General features: G+C 38.7%; 2 protein-coding genes and 1 long non-coding RNA gene across 3 annotated transcripts; 1 reads left to right on the plus strand and 2 right to left on the minus strand.

The window, feature by feature from the left end:
• Positions 1-1,863: 1,863 nt before the first annotated feature.
• Positions 1,864-10,201, plus strand: cdhr5a (cadherin-related family member 5a). Its single transcript, XM_015035552.1, has 14 exons — positions 1,864-2,064; positions 2,848-3,020; positions 3,120-3,179; positions 3,277-3,366; positions 3,433-3,519; positions 4,594-4,698; positions 4,764-4,949; positions 5,647-5,737; positions 6,711-6,808; positions 6,901-7,107; positions 7,632-7,745; positions 8,369-8,435; positions 8,513-8,673; positions 9,424-10,201. Exons 1-14 carry the CDS (start codon positions 1,974-1,976, stop codon positions 9,973-9,975), a joined length of 2,082 nt encoding a protein of 693 aa, XP_014891038.1. The 5' UTR covers positions 1,864-1,973; the 3' UTR covers positions 9,976-10,201.
• A 577-nt stretch (positions 10,202-10,778) lies between these two features.
• Positions 10,779-20,408, minus strand: ctsd (cathepsin D). Its single transcript, XM_015035554.1, has 9 exons — positions 20,219-20,408; positions 16,707-16,863; positions 15,140-15,263; positions 14,953-15,071; positions 14,515-14,714; positions 13,366-13,488; positions 12,524-12,668; positions 12,058-12,156; positions 10,779-11,274 (listed from the first exon to the last, which is right to left on the minus strand). The coding sequence occupies exons 1-9, from the start codon at positions 20,278-20,280 to the stop codon at positions 11,113-11,115; spliced, it is 1,191 nt and encodes a 396-aa protein (XP_014891040.1). The 5' UTR covers positions 20,281-20,408; the 3' UTR covers positions 10,779-11,112.
• LOC106949365 (uncharacterized) lies at positions 17,888-19,068 on the minus strand. Its single transcript, XR_001425362.1, has 2 exons — positions 18,343-19,068; positions 17,888-18,051 (listed from the first exon to the last, which is right to left on the minus strand). It is a non-coding gene; the product is annotated as an uncharacterized LOC106949365 (long non-coding RNA).
• Positions 20,409-26,056: the final 5,648 nt, after the last annotated feature.

Below are 26,056 nucleotides of genomic sequence, written 5' to 3' on the forward strand. Positions count from 1 at the left end.
TATTACTGCCAGGTACCAGACCGGGAGGGCAGAGAGGAAAACCGCTCCGGCTGTTTACTCTGTTTATGTCAGAACCAGAATAAGGAAGATGGGTCGGATCAACAGGAAGTGGTTTTGTTTTTGTTCAGATGCTTCATTTTGTTTGCAAAATCGATCTAAATTTCATGCTGAAGCTGCTTGAAGGTGAATTTTCTGCACACTGTGAAGGATGGAAAGGATTTTCCTGGTTGCAAAATGAGCCCAAAGTATGATAGTTCCACCACCGTGCTTTACAGTTGGAGAAGTTTATTTTAGTTGCCCTTTAAACTACAAAATATAAAAAAGAACATAAGGAAATATTTAGTTATTGAGTTTGCCTAAATATATAATTTGAAGCTAAGTATTGAGCTAGAAACCTAAATATTTACCTTCAAATTAAATACCTAGCTCACCAACTAAATATTTAGTTTCTAAAATAGATATTTACTTCCAATCTAAATATTTAGTTAGCAAGAAAACTAAATATTTAGCTTCACAGTAAATACTTAACTTAGTAAGTAAACATTTAGTTTTTAAACTGAATATTAAGCTTGAAGCTAAATGTTTAGTTAGCAAGAAAGTTAAATATTTAGCTTGAAAGTAAATATTTAACTTGCTAAATAAATATTCAGTTATTAAACTGAATAAATAACTTGAAGCTAAATATTTAAGTTGAGGGTACATATTTAGCAAGCTAAAAATTTAGCTTCACGCTAAATAATTAGTGTGAAGCAAAATATTTAGTTTCCTGACTAAATATTTAGCTGCAAAGTAAATATTTAGATTAATAACTATTTATTTAGTATTAATTAATATTCTGTTTAAAAACTAAATGCTTTGGTTGAAGCTAAATATTTAGAATCAGCCAAAAATGTTGAGCTTTCCAGATAAATGTTTAGCTTGAGACAAAACATTTAGTTAGAAAGCTACATCTCACGCACAAATAAATATTTAGGTTCCAAGCTAAATATTTAGCTTGCTAATTCAACATTTAGTTTGGAACTGTGGCCTTTATAAATTAATGAATGATGTGGTGAGAATATGTGTCTCTAGGACAGGGGTCACCAACTCCAGTCCTCCAGTCCCACCATCCTGTAACTTTCAGATGCGTCTCTGCTCAAACACACCTGGATCAAATAAACTGCTCGTTTCCAGCCTATTGCAGAGAGGAATGAATGCTGGTGATGGAAGTCAGACATTTTGGAGCAGAGGTGAATCTAAAAGTTGCAGGATGGTGGACTGGTAACCCTGGAGGACTGGTAGCCCTGGAGGACTAGTAGCCCTGGAGGACTGGTAGCCCTGGAGGACTGGAAGCCCTGGAGGACTGGAGTTGGTGACCCCTGCACTAAGAAGAGGCAAAGTGTAATAAAATCAACATGAGGATGGTAAACAACACAGCTGATGGAAAGGGGGAGGAGCTGCGTCTCAAAGGCGGAGCTTAGTTCAACCAGGTGTTTTGCACAGCTGAATGGTTGCCATGGAGATTAAAGGATTTCTCAAACATGCATGAAAGATTCAAGGCAATACTCCAGGTGTACTTTTAATGAGAGAATTACATGATTTTACGTGACATTGCCCCTTTAAGTAAGGCTTTGTCCAACTGGACTGGTGTGATGTTGGGATCTTTAAACTAACAGGAAACTTGGCCAAATTGTCACCAGGGTTTCAAAATAAAAGAGGGAGCTAAGAAAATGTCTGTGAAAGCAGACAATACTTCAGCGCGTCAGGAATGTTTCCATTCCTCTGCAGGCTAAAGGAGATGCAGCTATTCCAGTGGGAGGCTGGGAGCCTGCTGCTGGCAGAGAGCGGCCCTGAGATGAAGTCACAAACATCGCGACTGTAGTCGACTCCCACTCCCCCCGGCAGCACAGACGGGCCATTATGTGGCCCGGTACCAGCTGGTACCACGGCCGCCTCGTCCTGCTCTGGGCTTCATTCGCCGCTGCCTCTGGAACATGGAACTGAAATCCAAGAAGCAACCTGCGGACGTTCTGCTCGGATGCATCGTCGCCTTCTGCTTCTCCACGCCGTGCTGGGCTCAGAGACGTGAGTACCGACGACCTCTGACCTTTAAAACTGCTCTACAGAGCAAGTCTTCTAAAAACCAAAACCTTCTCGGATGAAGCGAAACACCAAATTTACTTTGCTATTTTTTGTCTGAGTTCAGTTAAATTCGGATTAATTCACTTTTCTTTTAAATTGTTGGAGCTGGATTCTCTTTTTTAGTGTATATGGTTCACTGCAAAAACACAAAACCTTACCAAGTATTTTCTGCCTATATCTGATTTCACTGTAAATACGACAAAAGTAAGTATTCTGGAAAATATATGAGCTGGTTTTAAGCAAATTAACAAAATTCAGCTCAGTTCCAAAACACTTTTTTGATCCCAATGGGAAATTAAATGATTCAATTAATATTGATTTTAAAAAACAGACTAGTTATTATTTAACCTGGTGTCATCTACCAGTGGAACTAGTACATTTTTAAAATCAGTATTAAGCAATTATTCACTTAAAACAGTTGTAAGTTAGTTTTGTCTTATTTCTAGTGCAGTAAGATATTTGCACTAATTTATATTATTTTATTTAAAAACCGTTTTTCCATTTTAAAAGTGAAATAATCTAACAGCTTTTTTCTTAAAAACTTTTTTAAAAGAAATTATTTATTTCCTACTGAACAAATTTTATGGCTCCAATTTAGCTCCATAGAGACACTGAAATTTGTACAAGTTCAACTGGATTCAATCTGTTGATTTATGCTGGTTCTGCTGCTTACTGGTTCTGCTGTTTACTGGTTCTGCTGTTTACTGGTTCTGGTCCCGTTCCCAGTCTGCACGGTGCCGCCCGGCCCGGTAACCATCCCTGAAAACAACACGGCCGACATCCAGGTGGTGAAGATCATCTCCAGCAGCGATGCCACTCTGAGCGTCTCGGTGAACCCGGAGGATCTGTTCTACGTCAAAGGCAACGTCCTGATGGTGAAGAAAGGCCTGGATTACGAGGTAAAAACAATAATAATCCCCCCAGATTATCAGGTAGTAATAATAAAACCTTTTCACAGTTTGGTAAATGTACAGTAACCAGGTGTTCTGGTGTTCCAGTCGCTGTCCAGTCCCACTCTGGTGGTTTGGGTGAGGTGCAGCAAAGCCGGCTCCAGATCTGTGAGTAAAACCAACAACACGCTAAATGTTCCCTGTTCTGGATCAGCCAGCGCTGAACTCTACATCCTCCAGAACTCGCTGTTCGTCTCCTCTGCAGGTGAACGAGTCTGTGGAGGTTCTGGTGGAAAACGTGAACGATAATCCTCCGAACTTCGCCCAGAACCACTACGTTCTGGACGTGAACGAGGTGGACGGCGCTTTTCTCCGACATGTTGGTGAAACGTTTCCGCTCTAACTCTGGTGTTTCCTGCAGCTCGCTCCAGTGAACTCCAGCGTCGGACTCATAGAAGCAACGGATGTTGATTCAGAGCCGCTTTATTATCGCTTAGAGTCTGCAACTGTACGGTTTCCCTCGTTCTTACTGCTGTTTTTATTATTCATTTAAGAAAAAATGTTTTTTGTACCTTTACATCTCTTTCCTCAGTCTTCTTCTGGTTATTTGTGTCAACAATGTGGATTAAATCACTGGCATATTGCTGTATATATACATGTTATTTTTTGCTGCATGAAGAGGGAAATAAAATGCTAATTAAAGGTGCAGTATGTAACTTTATAAAAATGTTTTATATTTGTTAAAATGGTCATGACAGTTTTAACAAACTCTTCTCCATGAGTTATTATCACCATCTCAAGCAATGCATCATTCCCGACCAAAAACAGCCAATCAGAGCCAGTAGGAGGGTCTTAGTGCTATCAATCACCCTCATGTACTCGCTGCTAAATGAGCTAATGGCAGAGAAACAACTTAACGTTACAAGTGAACGATTTATCTACCATCATCAGTGTCTATGCTAACTACCTTAGCATCGACAACAAGATCTGCTAACAGCACAATCAATCAATCAATCAATCAATCAATCAATCAATCAATCAAATTTTATTTGTATAGCACATTTCAGCAGCAAGGCATTTCAAAGTGCTTTACATAATTAAAATAAAAACAGCATGTGAGAAAGAGGTTTAAAAACATCATTAAAACGTAAACAGTGAGAAAGAGAAATAAAAAGCTGTAGAACTTTAGTCGCAATAGCAGCAGAGGGGGAGGAGGGATGAGCAGCACCACACAAGATAGTGATTGACAGCGCTAAGACCCGCCTCCTGGCTCTGATTGGTCCTCTAAAAGTTACATACTGTGACTTTAATGCTGTAAAGTAACAATATCTCTGAAAACAGGAAATGTTACCACAGTCTGTCAGATTTGGAAAATGATCCAGTTGAGATGTGGATAATTTCCTCCCAGTGCTGCAGAAAATCAAACTGTGTTTAAACAATTTGTTATTATGATGATTATTATTACTGGTCCTGACAGATTTCAGGTAGTTTTTAATTCCCCTTTAAGGTGTAAAATGATTTGAAATAATTAATCTTTCTTATTTATCGTTCTAACTGACAATATTTGACACAAACTCCTCAGGAGAAATATTTCCGTCTGGAGAACATCAACACACCAAAGATCCTGGTGAAAAGCCTCCTGGACTACGATGTGGTGCAGAAGGTCTCTCTGGTGTTGCACGTCCAGGTACAGGAAGGACGCTCGTCTGTTTTTCTTTTTGTTGTTCCCTGACGTTGACCTTCCACTCCCAGGACACGTTCAACGGCTCGGCCTCCAATGAGCCGTTCTTCACCTCCGTGGCCATGATCACGGTCCAGGTGAGGGACGTGGACAACCGGCCACCCTGGTTCCAGCCGTGTCTCAGGACAAACTTAGGACTGGCCAAGCTTTGCGTCAGCGGCGGCTACAGAGGCAAAGTCAACCTGACCGAGAAGGAAGTGAGTTTGTGCAGCAAATGTCAACGCTAGGCATCTCTATTTAAAACAAAAATGTACAAAGGTTGACTTTTCTTGTGGATTTTTACCCAAACTTTAAGATATGATGTTTGGGTGATGGAATATCACAACTTGGAAAACCCATGCTGATGTCTTTTTGTGGGTGACCAGTACTGTCTGGAACATGTGTGTAGCACTCGTACAAAACATTAAATAATTTTGTATATAATGTTAAATTTTCATAAAACTTTACACAAAAAAACAAAAATAAAAAAAAAAACTAACAAATTTGAACTTAGTTCACCTGAAAGGGTTAAAACTAAAATCTGAAACAAAATGTGAGAAACATATATTATAATTAAAATGGTTTCATTTCAATCTGCAGATCATATTGTGGTAAGTGATTTTCTGTTTTTTAGTTTTTAATATTTGTAAAATATGATGAAGTTTGACTCTAACTTTAGCGACCAGCTAAAAAGGAAGCAGGAAGTTGTTTATTTTAGCAAAAGGCCACTGGATGGTTTCTACTGGCTGGAATCAGTTTGAGTCCAGTTCTGTTTTCACCACTGATGATTTCAATTAACTTTCAATTATATCCACTGTGAACAAATATGATTATACTGACAATATTTGATTAGGGTTCAGAATCTGAATGGTTTAATTCTGAGATCGTAAACGAAACCAGACTGATTTCAAACAGGAAGGCCCGTTGGTTCTGGAGCCCGGTCCAGTTTTCGCCAGAGACGGAGACAAGAACCGCAGCGAGCCGATCAGCTACAGGATACTACGAGGTTAGACGCAAGAGACTAACTTGGGTTTATTTTTTATCTTTCAGGTCTCATCTTTTGACTTGATACTGAATAACTTTATAAAAAGTGTTTAATTTATTTTTCTACAATTCAATAAAAATATGGATTCATTAAGAATTAACAGTTCTGAGGTTAAAAACATACAAAATATAATTTCTTTTTTATACATAATATAAACAGATACATCAGAATATCTTGGTGTCACAATGAATTGTAAGTAAAAATATGCCAGCATTTTCTTTTTCCCTGTTTTGGAGGCGCTTAGTGAATATAATAATAAACATTTTGAATATCTTCTCTCATCTCTTTAAAGTATCAAATGGTAAAAATATTTAATGGGGTTAAATTTTACCTAAATGAAGTTATTAAATAAGTTAAAATTCCTAACCCAACTTCTTAAATTTGTTTAAGGTAACCATGAACTAACCCTAATTTTAAAGCAAAACTATCCAGATGAGTAAATAAACAGAAATTAGTTTTGCTTTCTTGTCTTGATCAGAAATTTCAGTAAAATATCTTTACATAAATATATTTTATTTAGGAATTAGATTTAGTACAACCAAATAAAACAAATAAATTAAGAAGCTAAAAATGTGGCAGCTGGTGCTAACTCGTTATGCTAAGCTAGCTGGCATCAACTTTTTCTCTAGATTTAAAAACAGTTTAAGTCAGCTCATTAAATATGACAAAAGTTACTTAAAGAAAAACAACAAACTTGTTTTTTTTTTTTAAATTCACTAATGTTTCAAAAGATTTTAAAAAGAATCCAGATTTTAACAATTAGCTTTAGCTTAGTAGCTACTAGCCAAAATCTTTATTTTTCTCAATATTACCATAAATATATGTGTTCAGTTATTTTTTGGCATGTAAAAATCAGTTTTATTAGTTTGTTATATTTGAGTTTTCAGGGAAGTTTTAGATGTTTTTAGTGATTTATGTTTTCTTTCATCATCAGGAAATGAAGGGAACATATTCCAAATTGATGAAGACACGGGGAACATTACAATGACCAAAGCTGCAGATATCGTTGGCCCGATCATTCTGACAATCCTGGTAAAACAGCGAAAAACGTTTTTCTGGGGATTGTTTAAAAAACATCCAACAATGGGAAGCTCTGATTTTGAAGGAGTTTTCCTCCGTTTCAGGCTTCGCAGGTGAACAACAGGGATCAGTTTGCAGTGACGCAGGTGACCATAGAGGTGATGAAGAAGAGCAGGAACCCTCCGCGCTTTGAGAAGGAGCGATTCGAGGGATTTATCTACAGCAACTCCATCCCAGAGAGCATGATACTCCGAGACCGGACCACCAACAGACCCTTCAGGGTCCGAGCCCGCGATGAAGACTTCGCAAGTGTAAGTGACCCCCATTCATACACACTCTTTACAGTCTGTTTTAATGAGTGCACACTTTATGGCATTTTTATGCCATGATGTGTAATAAAAATAAACCAAAAGCCATGTCCAGTAAAGTCTGGTTTTGGTGTACATTAAAATCCAGCGGGAATTAGTGAAAGCTGTAGCACTGCTAACCTGCTGGACAAAACATGTTAAAAAAGAAAAAAGGAGCAACACACAGAATGTTCTTCCAAAATAGATTCATGCTAGTAAACAAAACAGGTGTAGCTGGTTTTATTTTTGCTTTATTTGTTGTTTATTCCCCTTTTACAAATTGACACAATTTGATAAACTTAAAAAAGTGATACAGAAGACATTGATACACAGTATTATAGTGGCTTCAGTCAGAGGCTTTTTCAAAACCGCTGTGGTACAGACTGCTACAGGAGATCCTTCTTGCCCACAAACTAAATTTACAGTCTAGTTAAATCCTGATCCACATGTTTTGTGGCTAATTAACGCCTTTGTTTGGTGTTTTTCAGGGTGTGAACCCCGACATGAAGTATGAGGTTCAGTACAGCAGCTACGTCAACGTGACTCCCGACGGCTTCGTGATCCTGAAGAGAGTGGTGAAGACGGAGTCCTTCGCCCTTCAGGTGACCCACGATGGCCAATGTAGAGGAGTACATTCCCGCCAAAAAAGTCAGAAAGTTTGAGATTCATCTCAGAAAGTTTCTCGAAAAAACATAATTCTGAACTGGAAAAGTAATAATAATAAAGCTAGAAATACACATTTTGATAAAATTTTCTCAGATATTTTAGAATTTTTTTTTGGAAATTTCCATTTTTATTTCTAGAAAATTTCAGTTTCTTCTATCAAATTTGCAACTTTTCTAACCCAGAAATGTTTGTGTCTTTTTTTCTACAATGTTTTTGATTTTGTTTCTGGCACATTTGCAACTTTTCAATCAGAGAAATATAAAAAAATTCTAGAAAATTTGAGACTAATCTCAAAATTTCTTGAGTTTTTGTTTGTTTTTCTAGTAACTTTACCACTTTTCAAACTCGGAAATTTCAGTTTTCCCTAGAAAACCTGTTTTCCAGCCATTTTTAAACTTTTTGAACTCAAAACTTTCTATATTTTTTCTAGATTATGAGATTTTTCCAGAAAATCTCAAAGATTTTTTTTAGTACAAATGTACTCCGTAACGGCGCCGACCAGCTCGTTGCTGCCAGGAGACTCTTTTTGCTGTAATTGTTGTAAATGTTGTGGCTGCAGCTCAGAGCCGTGGATTCGACCACAGGAGAGTTTGGGACGGCAGCGCTCTCTGTTCAAGTCATACCTGGTAACACAGAAGCTCCGAAAGTTCAGCTCTAGTTTAGTCTGGAGTGAATCGCTGAGCCCTGCTGTGTTTGTCTGCAGCCGTGGCCGTCCCGTCTCCGTCGAACATCGGCTATCGGCCCGGCGACATGGCGCTGCTCGGTCTCATCATGGCGGCTCTCCTGATTCTCTCCCTCATCGTGATTGGCTTCTTGATTTCACGCCTGTGGAAGGAAAACACGAGTCTCGAGAAAATTTGTGAGGTCAGTTTGCAAAATCCAAAAGACAGAAGAACCGTGAAAAATCTTCCCAGGCGTTTTCTTCAGACTTTGTTCTCCAGAGTTTCTGAAAAGTTTCTTTGGACTTTGTTTGCTTTTTCTGTCCTCAAACTAAAACTCAAAGATTTGGCTCTCTGGAAACAAAATATAAACTTTCGCAGAATAGAAAATAAAACGATTAAAATTAATAAAGCGGTCCCTGGACCTAAATCCTGTGGAAAACATTTCTGTAGAGAAGAAAAAAAAATCAAAATGTGCAATTTTTCTTTCATTTAATAAATGTTCCCAATTTTACAACGAGGTATAGGGCATGGCGAGTAAAACAAATACAAGATTCAAGTTATAAAATTACAAAGTCATATCATAAGAAGAAAGTCATGACTTTATTCTTCTGAGTTTGTGCTCATATTATTCTTATAGTTTGACTTTATTGTATTATTTTGACTATTCCCGTAATATCATGACTTAGTTATTGTGCAACTTTATTCTTGTAATACGACTATTTTTGTAAAACTTTGACTTTAATCGTACTATTTTGACTATTTTCATAATTTTATGACTAATAGGACTTTATTCTCATGGTTTTGACTTTATTCTCATACAAATTATTTTTCTTAGTATGGCCCTAACACTCCGTTGTAGAATTTGAAGGTTTTTTAAATTTTGTCTTAAAAAGTTGAACTTATTTTTGCCAATATTGTGGTTAACGCGGGGCCCCTGTGTTGACCCCTGCAGTGCCTGGGCCCCTGCCTGCGGTCCGGCCGGCCTCGGTCCGGCCACAGAGACTCCCTCCAGTTCACCAACGACGGATTCCAGAACGAGGCCGACCCGAGCCGAGGCAAACGCTGGAACGTGGTGCCCCGACGGAGCACCTTCCCCCAGCCCCGGAGCCGCATCCTGCCCCTGGAGAGGCGGAGCCGCCACTGCTCCACCTGCGGCGTCTACGCCAACCACGTCACCAAGGGGAGCCCGTCGGTGCGGCGGAGCAGGAGCGACGGCGACGAGTACGGCATGAGGTCCATCCTGTCCAAGCAGCGCCGCAAGGAGGGGCAGAAGACGGTGTGGTTCAAGGAGAGCGAGGATTCCTCGGACATCGAGGTGGAGATCATCCCCGACTCGGTGGGCCGGGTGGAGGAGGAGACGGAGGAGGAGCTGGAGGTGGAGATGGACGGGGTGGTGAGAGACCCCGCCGCCCCGCTCAGAGACCCGGACACGGAGAACCAGAGCGACGAGCCGGATCCGGGAGACGGCTCGGAGAAGGAGAAGGAGCAGGAGGAGGAGCGCTGAGGTCAGACTGAGCTGAACGTTGCTGGTTCTATGATACAGTTCAGACTCTGGTTCCAGGACGGCGTTCCCAGGATTCCCAGAGCTGCTTCCAAACAGGAACCCAGATCGGAGTTTTTATCCAGAGGTCCTGAAACGCGGCGTCGCCGACCAGAAACGCTCATTAGCGAGTTCAAGATAACCTGGGACGCTTTCCTCAAAGTGTTGGGAGACTATTTTTATAATAAAACAAAACAGAAAGGAGCTGAAGGATTTATTTATGGCAGCTCAGGTGCAAAAACACTAAACATTTCTTGTTAACAGTCTAAACTGATTGCGTGATAAATTTGTGTGTAATTTTTTCCCCCTTTTGATTCAATTTTTAAGGCAGAAGAAAATAAATTCCTAATTCATTGTTGAACAAATCATTTGATGCCATTTGATGCTTTTTTCCTAAGTTTAAAAGCAAATGAAGTGGTTTGGAGTGACCAAAGTGAAAAATTAAAAACAAATGTGCAGAGAAACTGAAAATGATTCCACGTTGGGAGGCATTTTGTTGGGAGTTCATCAGTAGGAAAAATATAAAAATAAAATCCCCAAAGAGGAGTTGGAGTGAGTTCCCAGCAGACCCGTTTGACCAACCTCCAGTTCGTCATCTGGAGTTTTGGTTCGGTTGCAGTGAACTCTGGTTCGGTTCGAATGCATGTGAATGCCAAGCAGACCAGAGATCGCTCCAAAAGCAGGAAGTGGACTGCAGCAGAAACGGCTCATCCTCTGGACAAATACCAGGTTATTTAAACTCCTGAACAGAACCAGAACACAAGATGTTCCTTTAAAAAATGTTTATTGAGCCCAATCACCTCAACAAAAACATCAGTAGTAAAACCATCTTCTACTTAAAACGCCAATTAATACATTTTAAAACAAATCCCTGATTAAGACGGAAAAGAAAATTACTTGGATGTCTCAAAAAGCAGAATCGATACCGTAGCACAACTGATCACATCCAGGTTCTGCTTCACGCTCCATCAGAACCGGTCCAGACTCCTCATCAGTGCATGTTTGCTCTAAAGTCTATGGTTAGGTACATTTTGATCAGAGGAACAGGAAACGAGCAGCTCAGATCCGAAGCGTCCTGTTCGGCAGGTGCAGGATGCGTCTTTACTTGGATTTGGCGAAGCCGACCCGGTTGTTCTGGCGGTCGAACACGGTGTAGTACTGACCGATGAAAACGTCTCCCAGGATCCACAGCGGCCCGGCGGGGGGAGGGATGTCCAACGCCATGAAGCCGCTCAGACAGATCGTCTTCCCAGCCTGACTCTCCTGCAGGACGGAGGGCAAAATGTTAACCGTGTTACCCGTTACGCTTCCCTGAACCTGCTAGCATCCATACAAAACATTTTCTGTGCAAACTCATTTTTAGATGATATTTTAATTCGGTTTTCCTTCCAGAATGAGTCGTTTTAGGGCCTCTTGACACTTTAGATCCAAATGAGCTGCTGCTGGCCACGCCCTCTAAACTCAATGTTTACACTCGCACCTTAAAATGGCTCCACTTCTGCTTTTCAAACAAAAATGCAGGAAGTTATTTCTGGATGGTAACTCAACACTTGACTTTTCCAGCAGCCATTGTACAGCACATAGAACTGTAAAACTAGCTGACCAAACATGCCTGAGCTCCGCTTGGGTTGCTATGCGAGGGGTGGAACTCGGCTGGGGTTGCTAGGTAACGGGCGGAACTCGGCTGGGGTTGCTAGGCAACAGGCAGTGCCTGCTGATTTTTGATGCTACATTCTTGAGGTTTTTTAAAAAATTTGAGACACCAAAAACAACTTATAGCTAAAAAAAAATGCTTTTTTTTTAAAGCATTTGGGCTGTTTGAGAAGCAGTGGAGACAAACATGGAAGTACAAAAGTTGTACAAATGTGAATTTTGCATAATAGGTCCCCTTTAATGTCCTGTGAGTAAATCTGACAGAAGGAGCAGAGTAACTTCTCTCTCCTAACAGACCTGCCTGCTTTCAGCTTCAGAGCTGCTTGTTCTGCTGTTAATGATTCAGAGTCAGTGTGTTTGTTTGGTACCGTCGCCCCCTGCTGGTTCACTCACCTTGAGGATGTACTGGTCTCCGGTCAGACTGTAGGTCTGTCCGCCGATGTTGAAGGTGATGATGGGCAGCGTTGGGACCTTTTCACAGGGCACCATGTACTGAAACGCATTAAAATAAAAAATGTTTAGTGGTCAGAAGGTACATTTATTTTTAATTTAATGAATTTTGTGGCCTGTCAGTGGTTTAAATTGGCCAGTTTTGCCCTCTGAAACAAAACAATAGAGAAAAATATTGGACACCACTAGTATAAATCCAAACCCAAAATAAACGGAGAGCATCTTCTGAGGTTCTCAGAGGCTTAAAATGTTTTACAGACATGAAAATGAAGAATTATTCTCCGTTTGTCACATAAAAACCACAATAAAATTCACCGAAACTTGTAACACAACAAAATGTGAAATTGTGTGAAACTTGAGTTAAATTTAGAGAACAGCAGCGGTCTTCGTTAACTTGTCGTTTCCTCACCTCTCCCTGGATGAGCGGCAGCGCGCCGATGGCTTTCTGCAGAGCTTTGACCTCGGCGGCCGGGCCGGTGATCAGAGACGTCCCGGTGTCCACGATGGCCTCACAGCCGCCTTTACACAAACTCAGCTGGCTGCCGATCGCCATCCTGGAACAACAGAAAATTAAAACCACTTTACTTTCCCCATCAGCAAATAAAGTGCCATAAAATATTAAATGTTTTTGTTGCATTTCTAAAAGATCAAAGAAATATTAGTGCAAAAATACCAATATTATAATACAGTTAAGAGCCATTAAACATAATTTAAACTAAGCAACAATGCAGCAGCTCCTGATCAGGTTCGAGGTCAAACTTCCAACTATGTGAAAAAATAAAATGTTTAAAAGAGGACAGGGTTAACAGTTTGGTTTTATTTTGTTGTGAGCTTTTGTTCGTCTAATTCTTAGTTTTTAGAGTGCTTGCTGGTCGTTATTAGTCAAATATTGTTTAGTCTTTTACTGTAACCATTTTGTAGCCTAGCATGGGAGCCGTAATTTGCCGACAGCCGACGTAAACTGCTTGTGTGGGGAAAAAAGATTCTTAAACAGAAAAAGGAAGGGTGTTTCTATAATTTCACAATGTTTTAGTTTCATAAATGCATTATATAGTCCCAGTTAGTTTTCCCTACTAACCTCAGTTTTATTTCAGTTAGAAGGTTGTCTGGGTTTCAGTTTTCGTTAGCTTTAATTAACTAATAACTGTCTTAAAGGACCCAACCTTTGGGCTGGTCATCTTAAATGAAGCATAAACAAAACCTGATTTAGTTTAACTTGGGGACTGCTGTGCAGGTTTGTGTGATTCTGACCCGTCCATGTGGACCTGCCAGTAGGCCTGCCGGCTGATGTTGACATAGTGGAAATCTCCGCTGTAATATTTCGGGTCGGTTCCTCCCAGCAGCAGCTCGCCTCCCGGCTCCGTTTCTGGGTTCCTGAGCAGAGCAAAAAAAAAAAAAAAAAAAAAATTTTTTTTTTTATCAAAATTAGCCATTTAAACAACTTTTCTATACACAATAGCGTCCATTTTATCAACACTAATAATGATACTCAGTAAAGTGAAATTACTTTGAACTTTAAGACAGTTGCAATAATTATGATTAAGAAGATGAACATTGTCCAAAAATATAACCAGTTTTTAAATGGGGAAAAAAAAAAACAGATGAGTTATATTTGGCTAAATTTTACATGATGAAAAAAACCTGCTCAGATTTGTCCGTTTAGGTTTTAAACTCAAAATTAAAGTTTTTATCTCTGTGGCACCACTAGAGGGCGCTGGTGCACCATCTACCTGCTGAAAGCTGGAGAACAAGGAGTTCAAGATCCTGAGATCTGCATTCATTTTATTTTTATGGGGTTAAAACGTGAACCTGTCCATCTTTAAATCATGATTTCATCACCGGCTGCAGCTTTGTAAGAATCAGTAGAAATTAACTGATATTTTTGACTTTAAAGCAGGGGTACCCAAAGTGGGTCCTGGAGGCCCGGCATCCTGCATGTTCTAGTTCTCTCCCTAGTGGTTGTAACAACCTCCTCAGCATGTCGGTGTTCTGCTTAGGCCTCTGATGAGCCATCATTTGATGCAGGTGTGTAAAACCAGTGAGAGACTAAAACATGCAGGATGCCTCCAGGACCCACTTTGGGTACCCCTGCTTTAAAGTAACATTTCACAGGACAACAGACAACCTATTAGTTTGGAAATTATTACTAGAGATGCAAATCTTTCAGTGTCCAGAGATTCAGTTCCGATGTTTAGAGTTTGTTTTTCAGTATGTAACCGATATGAAAAAAATGTTTTTTCATATTTGTTAAAATTGTCACCATGACGGTTTAATAAGAGACTCTGAAAAGATCGATCTCCAACCAAGTCTGTACTTTACATTACTGACCAGCTCGCATACCAAATTCATCATTTGCACATCAAGATGTTTGATTCCTGTGAAGAAAACCATCCGTCTCACCTGTTCAGGTAGAAGGAGAAGACGTTCTGCTCCACCTTCTTCTGGCTCATGATGTTATCGAACACAGGAACCACGCCGTCCACAGAGATCCGGGGGTATGCCATGCCCAGGATCCCGTCGAACTTGGCTGCGATGAAGGCGATGCCGGGCTGCTTGATGGCTTCGCCGAACAGCTGGTTTTCCACGGCGATGTTGCCGATCTGAGGGGAGAGCCGAGTCAGCGGGTTTCACACGGCAACGGCTCGACTCTGATCTACGGCCAAGTAACAGGGCCACGCGACGAAAATATGATCCAATTACAAGAAGCATTAGTTTTACGAGAAGTTGTAGTGTTACGAAATGGTACAACTTTACTCTCGCATGAGTGCATTCTCATATTTTCGTAGCGAGGCCCTGATACTCGCTGTACTGATCCGATCCGCAGTGGGTGGAGCTTACGGTGCAGGTATCCTGGCTGAGGTATCCGGACAAACTGCCGGATCCATACTGGATGGCGAAGGAGGTGCCGTTCTTCACGTATGTGGTGGATTTAGCGGAGTTATATTTGTGGTGAAGCACTGAAAGGAAAACAGACGGTTAAATTCCCGGTTTGTTCCGGGTTTGGAGTCGGAGGAGACGGACTCACGGCAGGCGATGTCCAGCAGGGAGCAGTGAACGGAGGGGACCCACAGGTTGGACGAGCCGGTGTCAAACACCACCGTGAACGGCTGGGGAGGCGTGCCCAGACTGATCTCCCCGTAATACTGAGCCTGGTCGGGGAAAACAAGGTCAGTCAAGGACAAACGGAGCAGGTTTAATAACCAATCAGCCAGTTTGACCCATTTTCAGACGACGCGGGTCAAACCGTTACAACATGAAGAGAAACTACAGAAAGGAAACGATTACTCATGACCGCCATCAGATTTCTGCTTCATGTGACCAAACGCTGCGTTTCTGTCGAGTCACGCTCAGAGTTTCTCAAACGCAAAATGCAGAAGTGGATTCGGATTTATTGTACGATTAGTTTTCACTTCTGCTTAAGTTTCCCAGAGAGCAGAGGATGCAACTCAGTCTGGGGAAAAAAACAAGAAAAGTTTCTCTGCAGAATTACCCTGAAACGGCTTATATGGAGATAATCTGAAAGTAAAAATGATGTTTAAATAGCAAGCTTAAGGCTAAACATGCATGAAGTTCTAACACTTTATGGTAAAATACTAACCAAGCTTCATAATGAATATTTTAATAAGTGAGAATAACTTCAAGATGAGCTTAAAATAATAAAGTTGTGCAACTTTAGTCATTTAATAAGATATTAATGTAAAGTTAAAAAAATTACAAATTTTAGTTTAGAGTTGAACATTTAAAATAAAAAACTTTAGAATTAGTTGCATTACTTCTACAATAAATACAATTTCGATTTTCTTAAAGGTGGAACATGAGGACTTATAAACCGAGAGATTTATAATAATCTCTTGTAAATAAATACATTTGTAGAAAATAGTTATGTATAAAGAAAAATTCAACGGACAAAAAAGTTTATACATTGCAGAAACTTAAAATTGATCATGTAAACAATCATTCTGATCACTTGATATTTTTAGATAATTTTCAATATATTAGTCTTTATTATCAATGATCTACCTCAGCATTTTATCCTGGGAGACAAAACTGGCAGCTTTAAAATGCTGACAGGCCATAAAATTCATTAAGGAGAAAATGGAAACGTTATTGTGACTTTTTGTTTTACCTGCTCAATTTTTTTATCTTTTATGAAAATCTGTGCATCATTAAAAACCCAAAACATGAAAATGGCTTCAGATTGTTACCTTATTAAAAGAAAAAAAGAATTTCCAATTTTTTTGGCTCAACTCTTTTTGTGGCCAATTTTTTTTAAACCATTATCGACTTGTGGGCCAAACAAAATACTTTCAGGGGCCACAAACTGCCCCCGAGCCACACTTTGGACACAACTTATCTACAAGTTGTGATCACCTATTGCTCTGCAGCCTCAGAGTAAACAACCAACCCGCTGATGGAGATCAGAAGCCGTCACACTTTCCCAGAGTTTCAACACTTTATCGGGCTTTCTGGAAACGTTGCATAATTCTGCAACAACAACAACCGAGCCGTTGTTCTTTCCTCCTGCAACTCGGCTAAAACTAAACGGCTGAAGTCTTTTCGGGCCGCAGCTTTAGAGAGGCAGACATGCTTACATCCAGGTAGTTCTTCAGCGTTTCTGGAGTGGGTCCATTACTGGACGGGAAGCCCAGGTTGTACTTCAGGGAGTGTCTGTCAGCCAGCAGCTCATCGGCTCTTCTTCCCGAGTCGGTCAGTTCACGTCGGATTGAACGGAATTTCTTTAAGGGAATTTTAAAAAAAACCAAAAAAAAAAAAAAAAAAAAAAACAGGTTAAAAGTTTAATTTAGACAATTTAAACAGTCACGTTTTACTCCAGTTTCCACAATGAAGCAAAAGCTGAACAGACGGCAACATTTATGCCCAAGAAAACCAAAGATCTGATTTACTTCCTCCCACTTTATCCCCATGGTGCAACCTGCACTGCCCCCTTGTGGACGTCATTGCAATAACTTTTTCAAGTAATGTAATGGCAGGATAAGAGCAAATTCTAAAGAACAAACTAAATTCTGATGAACATTTAACACTGGAACTGAAAAACATTTTACATACCCAAAACAAAACAGAAACGACAAAATAGATTATGAAGTCTCTAATCAAAGTTGTCCTTCAAAATAATAAAGGTTTAGTTCAGACAAATTCACCAGACAGAGGACTTTAGTCATCCAGTTTTTGGTAGAAAGAAAAACGATAAACCATGCAAATGAACCTTTATTAATTTATGCGATCGATTTATTGCGACACGGTGAGAAATCTTAGGTTTTCATCTTTTTCTTTAGGACACAAATGCATCACAAACTTAACTGCAAAATGCAAGAGCAAAAAGGTCAAATGTGGGCTTCCCCAAGACAAACGAAAACTTTGGAAAATAAAAATCTACTCGTACAATTTGAGTCATTTTCACAGAATAAAAATCATCCGACAGCTTTGATTGTGTCTTTTGTTGGTAATCTGGTTAATAAAGGTCCGTTTTCATGTGCAGTCCCAAACAAACATGAACAGAGTTAATTGATTGATCTTCAATTTTTCGTAGAGTTGAGAAAGCATAAAAACATTTTCGTTGAGGTTTTTTTAAAGGCATTTGCGATTTTAAATTGACAGCTGTGATCAATGTTACTGCGTTCAAAATGAACCAGGCTCCATAAAAACCAGGATAAAACAAAACTAGAGCTGCACCATTCCAGAGATTAGAATTGGTCAAAACTAGGCGATTTGTTTAACATTTTGAGTGGATGTGTTAGAGTGCATATTCTGTAACAACATTTTGACAGATCTTCATGTGTAGAGTTGCTTAGAGAAGCTTTTTGAGAAAACCACCATCACATCTCTTCTTTTGTTTCAGGTTATAACTCGTCACAAAAACAGTCAAACCTGACTGAGAAACTAAACATGGTGTCATAAATAGAAAAACAACATGATAACCTGACTCAGAGGTGGGACCAAGTCACTGTTTTGCAAGTCTCAAAACAGGATTTAAAAATAACGGGGGGAAAAAAAAAAGGCTACAGCTAATTTCACATCTCAGTATTGATAAAAACACGTTGCGTAAATCAAGCTTGCCAGAATCACTAACCAAGACACAAAATAATGTGCTGCATTACCATCCAGAAACCACTGGTGTGAAAGTCAGTCAAGTTTGAGAATTTTTTCAAGTCAAGTCTTGATTTTAATGACTCGAGTCCAAGTCATGTGACTCGAGTCCCCACCTCTGACCTGACTGCCATTTGCCCCCATTTTCACAGCTGACCCAGTTACTACACGTCTATAAACAGTCAGCTGAAACTTTAGCTTCCTCAGTCAGGTGTTCAACAATAAAGATGATGTAATCATCATGAGATCAGCCTAAAGCCATTTTATTGTTCGGGTTCATGTTTTAAAAGTCGGCCACTCTGATAAGAAATGGCAACGTATAAAACAGTTTGGAAAGACCTTAAACCAGGAAAGGTTTAGAAATGTGAGGTATTTTTCCAGAGTAGAGCTGCTGCTTCTCTGCACCAAAAGGTTTCGAAGGCGCACCGAACTAAACCCCAGCAGAAACAAAGAAGTATATAAATTATTTATTCTGAATTAGGAATAGCTTGGATCAGTGGGACTGCAGCCATTTCTGCTCGTATTGGTGGATTCAGTCACCGGCTGCACAGTCGCTTCAAGCAAACTGTTTTTAGTAGCTGCTGCAGTTCGTGGTTTTGAGACTTCCTGCCAAGATAAATGTGCAGAGAAGTCCATATCTACTTGCTAAATCAGTCATGTTACTCATTTTATTGCTTTATTGCAACTTTTGGTTTGACAAGAATAATTTTACTTTACCGCAGGAGGGGCAGAAATACATTTTAATAACTTAAAAGTAGCCATGTACACACCAAAGATTATGAGTATTTGAAATTAATCAAAAAATGGAAATAGCATTCATCTTAATTTAAAAATGAGATAATGGATGTTTGGAAAAACATAAGCTGAAAGCCTTTAGTTTCAAGGCAGAATATTGTCACTTTTATTACCATAAAGAGGACACACAAAAGAAATGTGTTTATTGAGAATCAGAATCTGCAACTTAATTTGTTTTCAGTGTGGATTACAATAATTGTCTAAACTTCACTTAATTTGTTGTTTCCATAGTTACAATCTAATATGAGTTTAACCTTTTCTTTGTGTTTGAACTTCAGTTGGTTTGCAGTTACATCTCAGCCAAATAACCAATTATTGATTATTTTAGGCTTAGCCAATTAAACTCAGACTCCTCTTCCAGATTACACCAAAGATGAATTGAACAACATTTGTGGTGTTGGTTTTAACAGGACATGGGGCCCTGAGCCCCTACAAGCCTTGGTGTGTCCCTGGTTACAGTTTATTCTCATTATTAGTCACAGAAACACATTTTTAATCAGCACACAAGATCTGTTAATGCCCTTTCAGATTAAAACTTGTGTACCAACATAATCGTTTTAGCAAATTTTGCCAAGAGATCCATTTCTAAGTAGGTCCAACTGGGAATAACCCAAGATGCAGGCACTGAATTTCCTGGAAAGATGGGTTAGAGGCTGGTACCATGGAGAGGGATGTTGGAGATTCCCATTTGGACCCGGTACTTCAGTAACTAGACAACCGTAAATGACGCAGAGAATGGACCGATAACACCTTCTTGTGGGTGTTTTGCAGCTCTAGATTGAAAATAAACACCCTATGCGCCCGTTATTGTAAATTGAAAACCATATTTAGTTAAATAAACCGAAACAGACTCTCCCCTTAAAGAATCACACCTGCTTGATGTTATTTAATCTACTTTATGAGTTTCGTTGTTGAAACTGTGAGACAAAGTGTCAGCTAACGGCTTCATGTCACAAGATTAGCTGGGCTAGTTGAGACAAACAGCAGGTCAGGTGATCACAGAGGGAGACATTAGCAGACAACCCTTCTCCAAATAAAGCTTTAAAACCACCAGCGTGACCGTTACACAAGGTTAACAACACAGTTAACCTTGTGTAAGTTGCTGCTAACGCTGTTAGCTCTAACTTTATAGGTTTTAAGGTCGTTTTAAACTGATAGACTAAACGGATTAAATGTTTCTTTGTTTGTTTGTTTGTTTTCTTACCGAACCAGGGCGTCATTCGTCAAGGCTAACGCCGCCAACACCAACACGACCAGGCTCCTCATTGTGCCAGAACCGGGACCAGCAGAACCACAATGACTGAGCACTTCGAGCTTGTTGTCGACAAACAGCCGACTTTTATCAGCTGACCCAGTCAGCGTCACGTGCCTCCGGAACAGCACGGCGGTGACGTCACTAACGGTCCTTCTCCCTTTTTTTTACTTCCTGTTTTAAGCTAAGGAAAAAAACCTGGGAAAAGCCAACAGGACGGGTAAAAAAACATACAAAATTATGTGATTTAGAATATAACACAATCGAACTAACAAAGTAACAGCTAAAACAAATTAATTCTATTTGTTTGTATGAAAACAGTAAACAGAATTAGCGAAAATACAGGCACAAAATAAAAATGCCGTTTTCCAAATTTGGAAATATTCTTGAGAGAGAATATTTCCAACTTCCAAGTTAGAAAGATTAACTGCAATGACCTTTGACACCACATTGTATCGCCAGGAATTAGCACCCCAATTTCGCAACATAATCCTCAATTGGGTAAAGTACCCCAACATTTTACTCAAGTAAGAGTAGCACAGTAAAGTATTTTCTAAAGAAACTAGTTAAGTACTCGTTAGCTAATGACACTTTATTTGTACAAAATAATCAAATGAAAACATTTAAAATTATGTGCAAATTAAAAATTTAGAGAGTAAAATAAAAAAGATGCAAATAAAATAATTACAAAATAACTACTTCAGGGAAGAAACTTGTTTCCAAACCAATTTTTTTCAACATAAGTTATGAAAACTGTGGAAGCCCTGAAAGGCAAAAATAAATGAGAAGGCTTTTTTTAAATATTGTATTTGTTTTATTTGAAGTCTCATTTTCTTAGCCTGACCAAATTTTCTGTTTCTCTCAATATCATGACACATGACATAAATGAAAAAGAAAATTGTAAATGAAAATATTTAAAAGTTTTTTGGGAATTTGTTTTACCCCGTAGAACAATTTTTTTCTTGAAGTGAACTATAAAAAATATGCGATTTGCCAAATTCAACTAATTTTGTTTTTCTATTAAGACTTTCTGATTGTAAACAATCAGAATATGTCACAAAATGTCACTAAGATAAAACTCAAATATTTGGTTAATTTAAAAAATCAGCAATATGTGGGAAAGCATGGTAAAAAAATTCATTTACCTATAAAAGACATGATATATTATATCTGACATGTTTGCAGCGAATTCCTCCAGAGAAATACCAACAATATGGGAAATTATATGCAGACATAGAAAAAGGCATGTGTGCATGAGACAAAGCAGTAATGTCTCATGCTGCTTTTCTTTTCTTTTCCAATTATTTATTTAAACAGCCAATACATATCTGGTAGGATTGTCTTTTCAAGATAAAAAGAGCTGCAGAATTAGGTTTAGGATCAAGAATTATCATAAACAAAGACAAAGATAACTTCATGTTTTATTCAGTAAGGTCTTGTCTGTTTTACTGTTGAATCATTTTCTGCTGCATTTTTATAGTAAGATGAGCAAACGGGTTGTTTGGTGCAAAAAATTAATCCTTGACCTACCTTTTCTATTTTAAACATTTTATCTCAAGCACTTTGGGGTGAAATTATCAGCAGGGATGTAAATCACTAACCAGCACTGCTGAAGCTGCAGTTTTTTCAGAGTGAAGCTGTTGCCTTGTAATGCTGTGGACTGAACAGCGAGTGGCTGCCTCGCCCTACAGATACATCTCATTGTATAGTGTCAAAATCATCTGATTGCTTGAATGGTTTCTTATGCATTACAGAATCTTTCTGTAATATTAAAAAGACACCCAGGTATTTAAAAGAATATTAGCTACTGTATCATTTAGCGGCCATCCATCACTTGTATCTGCTGGAGTTGATGCAACAGTATCAGTGAAAATTCAGAAAACTTCATTGAACACAAAGCAAAACATAACTGTAGATGTAGATGAAGGAGTTCTGTTTAAATGAGTTTAGAAAATGCTGTGTTAAATGTTTTAGCTGTAGCTAAATGATTAGCTAAATGTTCACCATTTATTTAGCTAAATATTTGCACATTTAGCTTAACATTTCGGTGTTAAAGCTGTAGCTAAATAGTTAGCTAACTGGTAGCTAATTGTTAGCTAAGTATTTAAACATTTAGCTTAATGTTTCAGTGTTATAGTTGTAGCTAAATGATTATTGAAACAATTTGCAAAGTATGAAGCGTCTTATGTAAATAAGATGCTTAAAGTTGGTTTTAATATACTGTCAAACTGGAACAACAGGGCAACAGTCTGAAAGGAAAAAGACAAACTGTAAAAAGTGACTCATCAAAGATGTCTGATACAGTGTGACAGTGACTTGCATTTGTTTTCTATCATAATGAAAGCTTTCACAGCAACATGAGACCGCAGAATTGCACAACAGCACCAATCATGTGAACCCAAACTGCACTCAGAGCAGTAAAAGTGTCGACAGGTTTGGAAAATCATGAGAACATTAAACGGAGACAAAAAAAAAAGGAACATGAATCATAAGCCAGAGCTGAGAATCAGGAACTTGATTCACATTTAGCAACACAGAGAAGGACAGAGCGAGTTTTCAGCTGATAGATGTTTTAACCAAATTACTGAGTCCCTCTGTTGACCTGATCAATAAACTCACCAAAGACAGTTTGAGTCTCCCTGGAGGCGGTAAATGAATCATTTAACAGTAATATTTGGTCTCACAAACAGAAAAGACTTTGTTTAATTTGGTCAAACTTTGGGAAGACATTTAGTCAATATGAGGTAACTCATTAACGAAGGCTCCTTCAGCAGACAGCAGCTGCTGTGCTTTAAATTAGGAGAAACCTCACCGCTGCAAACCACAACAATGTCTTAAACCAGAGTCTTATTCTGGAGGATAAACAGTCCGTCACAACACAAACATCCACAAACTAGCAGCAATGTAGAGAGAGCAATTAACCTATTTTTGACTTTTAAAATATTTGGAATTTTCCTTTTCATTCTCTTTGGTTTTCCTCTTCTTTCTTCCCAGCTGCATCTACTCACCTTTGATTAGCTCTTCTGGTCCATTTTGTCCATCAGTAAATTTAAGTTGTGCAGTTCTCATTTCTCTCCTCGGCTTTATGGTTTTATTGCAGTTTTCTGTCCTAAATTGTGTTTTATGACAACCTTTAACTCTAGAAACTTAACCAAACTCAACACATATGGTCAACTAAAACAAACCAACGCTTCCCTGGAAAACTTTTAAATATGACCAGAATTCCATAATAATATCTTTACATGTCTAGAGATAAAAGTAAATATTTTGCACATATAGTATCTGTTTTCACTCAGACCACTGATGATTTTATCAGGCATCCAGCAGTTAGCTACGTCCAAATCTTTAATTAATCCAACAAGAAAGTAATATTCTAAAATGTTAATTTTGATTAATTAAATACATAGATTTTAACACGTTCAAAAGTTTAACTGAATTTATATATATATATATATATATATATATATATATATATTTATTTATTTATATATTTTTTTTTACATATGAAGGTTCCAGTAGGAACCTTTGTAAGTACATATTTCATATATCTGTCATATATCTGACGCACAAGACAATAAATATGTTTGTTGTTGAGCTCATGCTTGTATCTTTTCAAAAATGTTTTTTTAATTGAAAATGTACAGTTTTTGATTAAAATGCGATTAATTAATTGCAGACCATAAAATTAACTTGAGTAAGTTATATGTAACCTTTTTAATGGTGCATTTTGAAATGGGATTAAAAGAGGTTAAAGTTCTGGATTATAACTGTCTTCCAAGTGGACAATTAGCAAATGACAATTGTTGACATTGGCGAGAACCATACATTTTTCAGAGTGGCCTTAACGCATACTTGATTTTATGATGAATAAATAAAATTTTACAATGAAATAACTGAACAAATAAAACAAACGGATAGTTGCTTGCTGGTTTACTGATGCCTCTAACTAGGAAAAGACTATTTTTAAACGAGTTTAGTATAAAACAGAAATAATTTGCTGTATCCTGCTGTTTTTAAAATGTTTTCTCATCATAACGAGATGCTATTTACAATTTAAGATCAATAAATCCCTCTGATCACGCCAGAGGAAGTTCAAGTTGTCTGAATAAATAATTTCCTGTTTTGTCAACGTGACTTTATTAAATGTTTGCTTGCAGGTTTTTAGATTAGAAACACAGTAACTCTGCAGACATCCCTCTGACTCATTTCGTTTGATACAACAAGCACAGAAGTGGAAATAAATGAACCTTTTCATGATGAATGAGCCCTGAGTAGGAGAGGGAACCATGCAAAGATGCTGATTTTCCAAGGATGCAACGTTACGGGTTTGAACGTTTGATGAAAGAAAACGAGCAGCAGAGAATCGCCTCATGATTGAGTCAGTGTACATTCAGAAAACCCTCAAATCTGACTGCATCTTTTCATCAAAGCCTCATTTACTGGTAAATACTGACTGCAAGTCACTGAAAAGTACAAAAAGTTCCTGCTTAAGTGTTTTTGATGAGTTGGAAAAAAATATGGTGGAGATAAAAGAACAGATAGATGAGGAAAGACAACAGTTTCACAGGATGACACAACCAGCGGAGGGCTTAGACGGAGAAAACGGCATGTTTGTCTGACAGTAGAGGTCCAAGTGTTTCTCCGAGGTGTGGGTCAGAATCCAAAGTGGGTATCACTCATCTTCACCTTTAGACTCCTGCTGAAGCACCGCAGCAGGAGGCCGGCTCTTCTAATCACTGGCGCTTTGAAGCCCAAGTGTTCAGAGAAACAACCAAACCCAAAATTACTGCTTCCTCCATGATGATGACTTCTCCAAACGCTTTTATTTTCATGTATTTTAATTATCTGATGTGAGGAATTCTGAGTAGTCAGTTTTATTAAAGGGGACATATTATGCAAAATGTACTTTTGCATGATTTTATGCTTTCATTTGGGTTTCTACTGCTTCTAAGAAACCCAAGCATTTAAATAAAACCACTCAGCCATTTACTGGCAGTAAGTTAATGGGTTTTTGATGTTTGGAAAATGAGCCTTTTTAAAAACCTCCCAGTTTTTAAGTCACATTCAACATGCACTGCACTGTTACCTAGCAACCCGGAAGGAGCACTGTCCCTTACTTAGCAACCCTCATGAAGAAATGTTCTGTTTCAAAAACGTTCAGAATGTAATGTCACAAATCAGCAGGTGCCAGTCGTTACATAGCAACCCAAGCTGAGCTCCAGCACATTTGGTCAGCTAGTTTTACTGCTGTTTGCGCTGCACAATGCCTGCTGGAAAACATTCTTGTTGCTTTCCCATCCAGAAACAACTTGCTGCATTCTTGATAGTTGTACAGGAGGCTCCACTAATGCTTTTCAAAGATGTGGGGTTGTGTAATTTCACTTCTGTTTGCAGCCCTTTTCAGGTGTGAGTGTAAACTTTGAGTTGGGGGGAGATTTAAAGTGACAGAGACCCTAAAACAGTCCATTCAGAAAGGAGCTCAGAAAGGGCAGAACTCAACTAAGAACGACTTTGTGCATAAATGTACTGAACACGTTCTGCAGCATACAGAGAGCTATGCTAGCCTGTTCAAGGAAGCACAGCAGGTCACCTTTCAGAGAATCATGGATGAATCTTCATGGAGAGTCAGAGATCCTGGTTCCAGTCCGGAGCGTGTTTTGTGCATCTATTTCTGTTTCTATAGCTGCAAAACACAACCAGCAAAAGAAAGAAAATGGTTATAAGTCACTGACACGGAAAGCCTGTCAAAATGTGGAACCAATGTTTTAATCTGTTAAGTAATTTTCTTAA

The sequence above is a fragment of the Poecilia latipinna genome, unplaced genomic scaffold, assembly GCF_001443285.1.
Source record: "Poecilia latipinna isolate Pla-1442-1.1 unplaced genomic scaffold, P_latipinna-1.0 Scaffold338, whole genome shotgun sequence".
Classification (NCBI taxonomy): domain Eukaryota; kingdom Metazoa; phylum Chordata; class Actinopteri; order Cyprinodontiformes; family Poeciliidae; genus Poecilia; species Poecilia latipinna.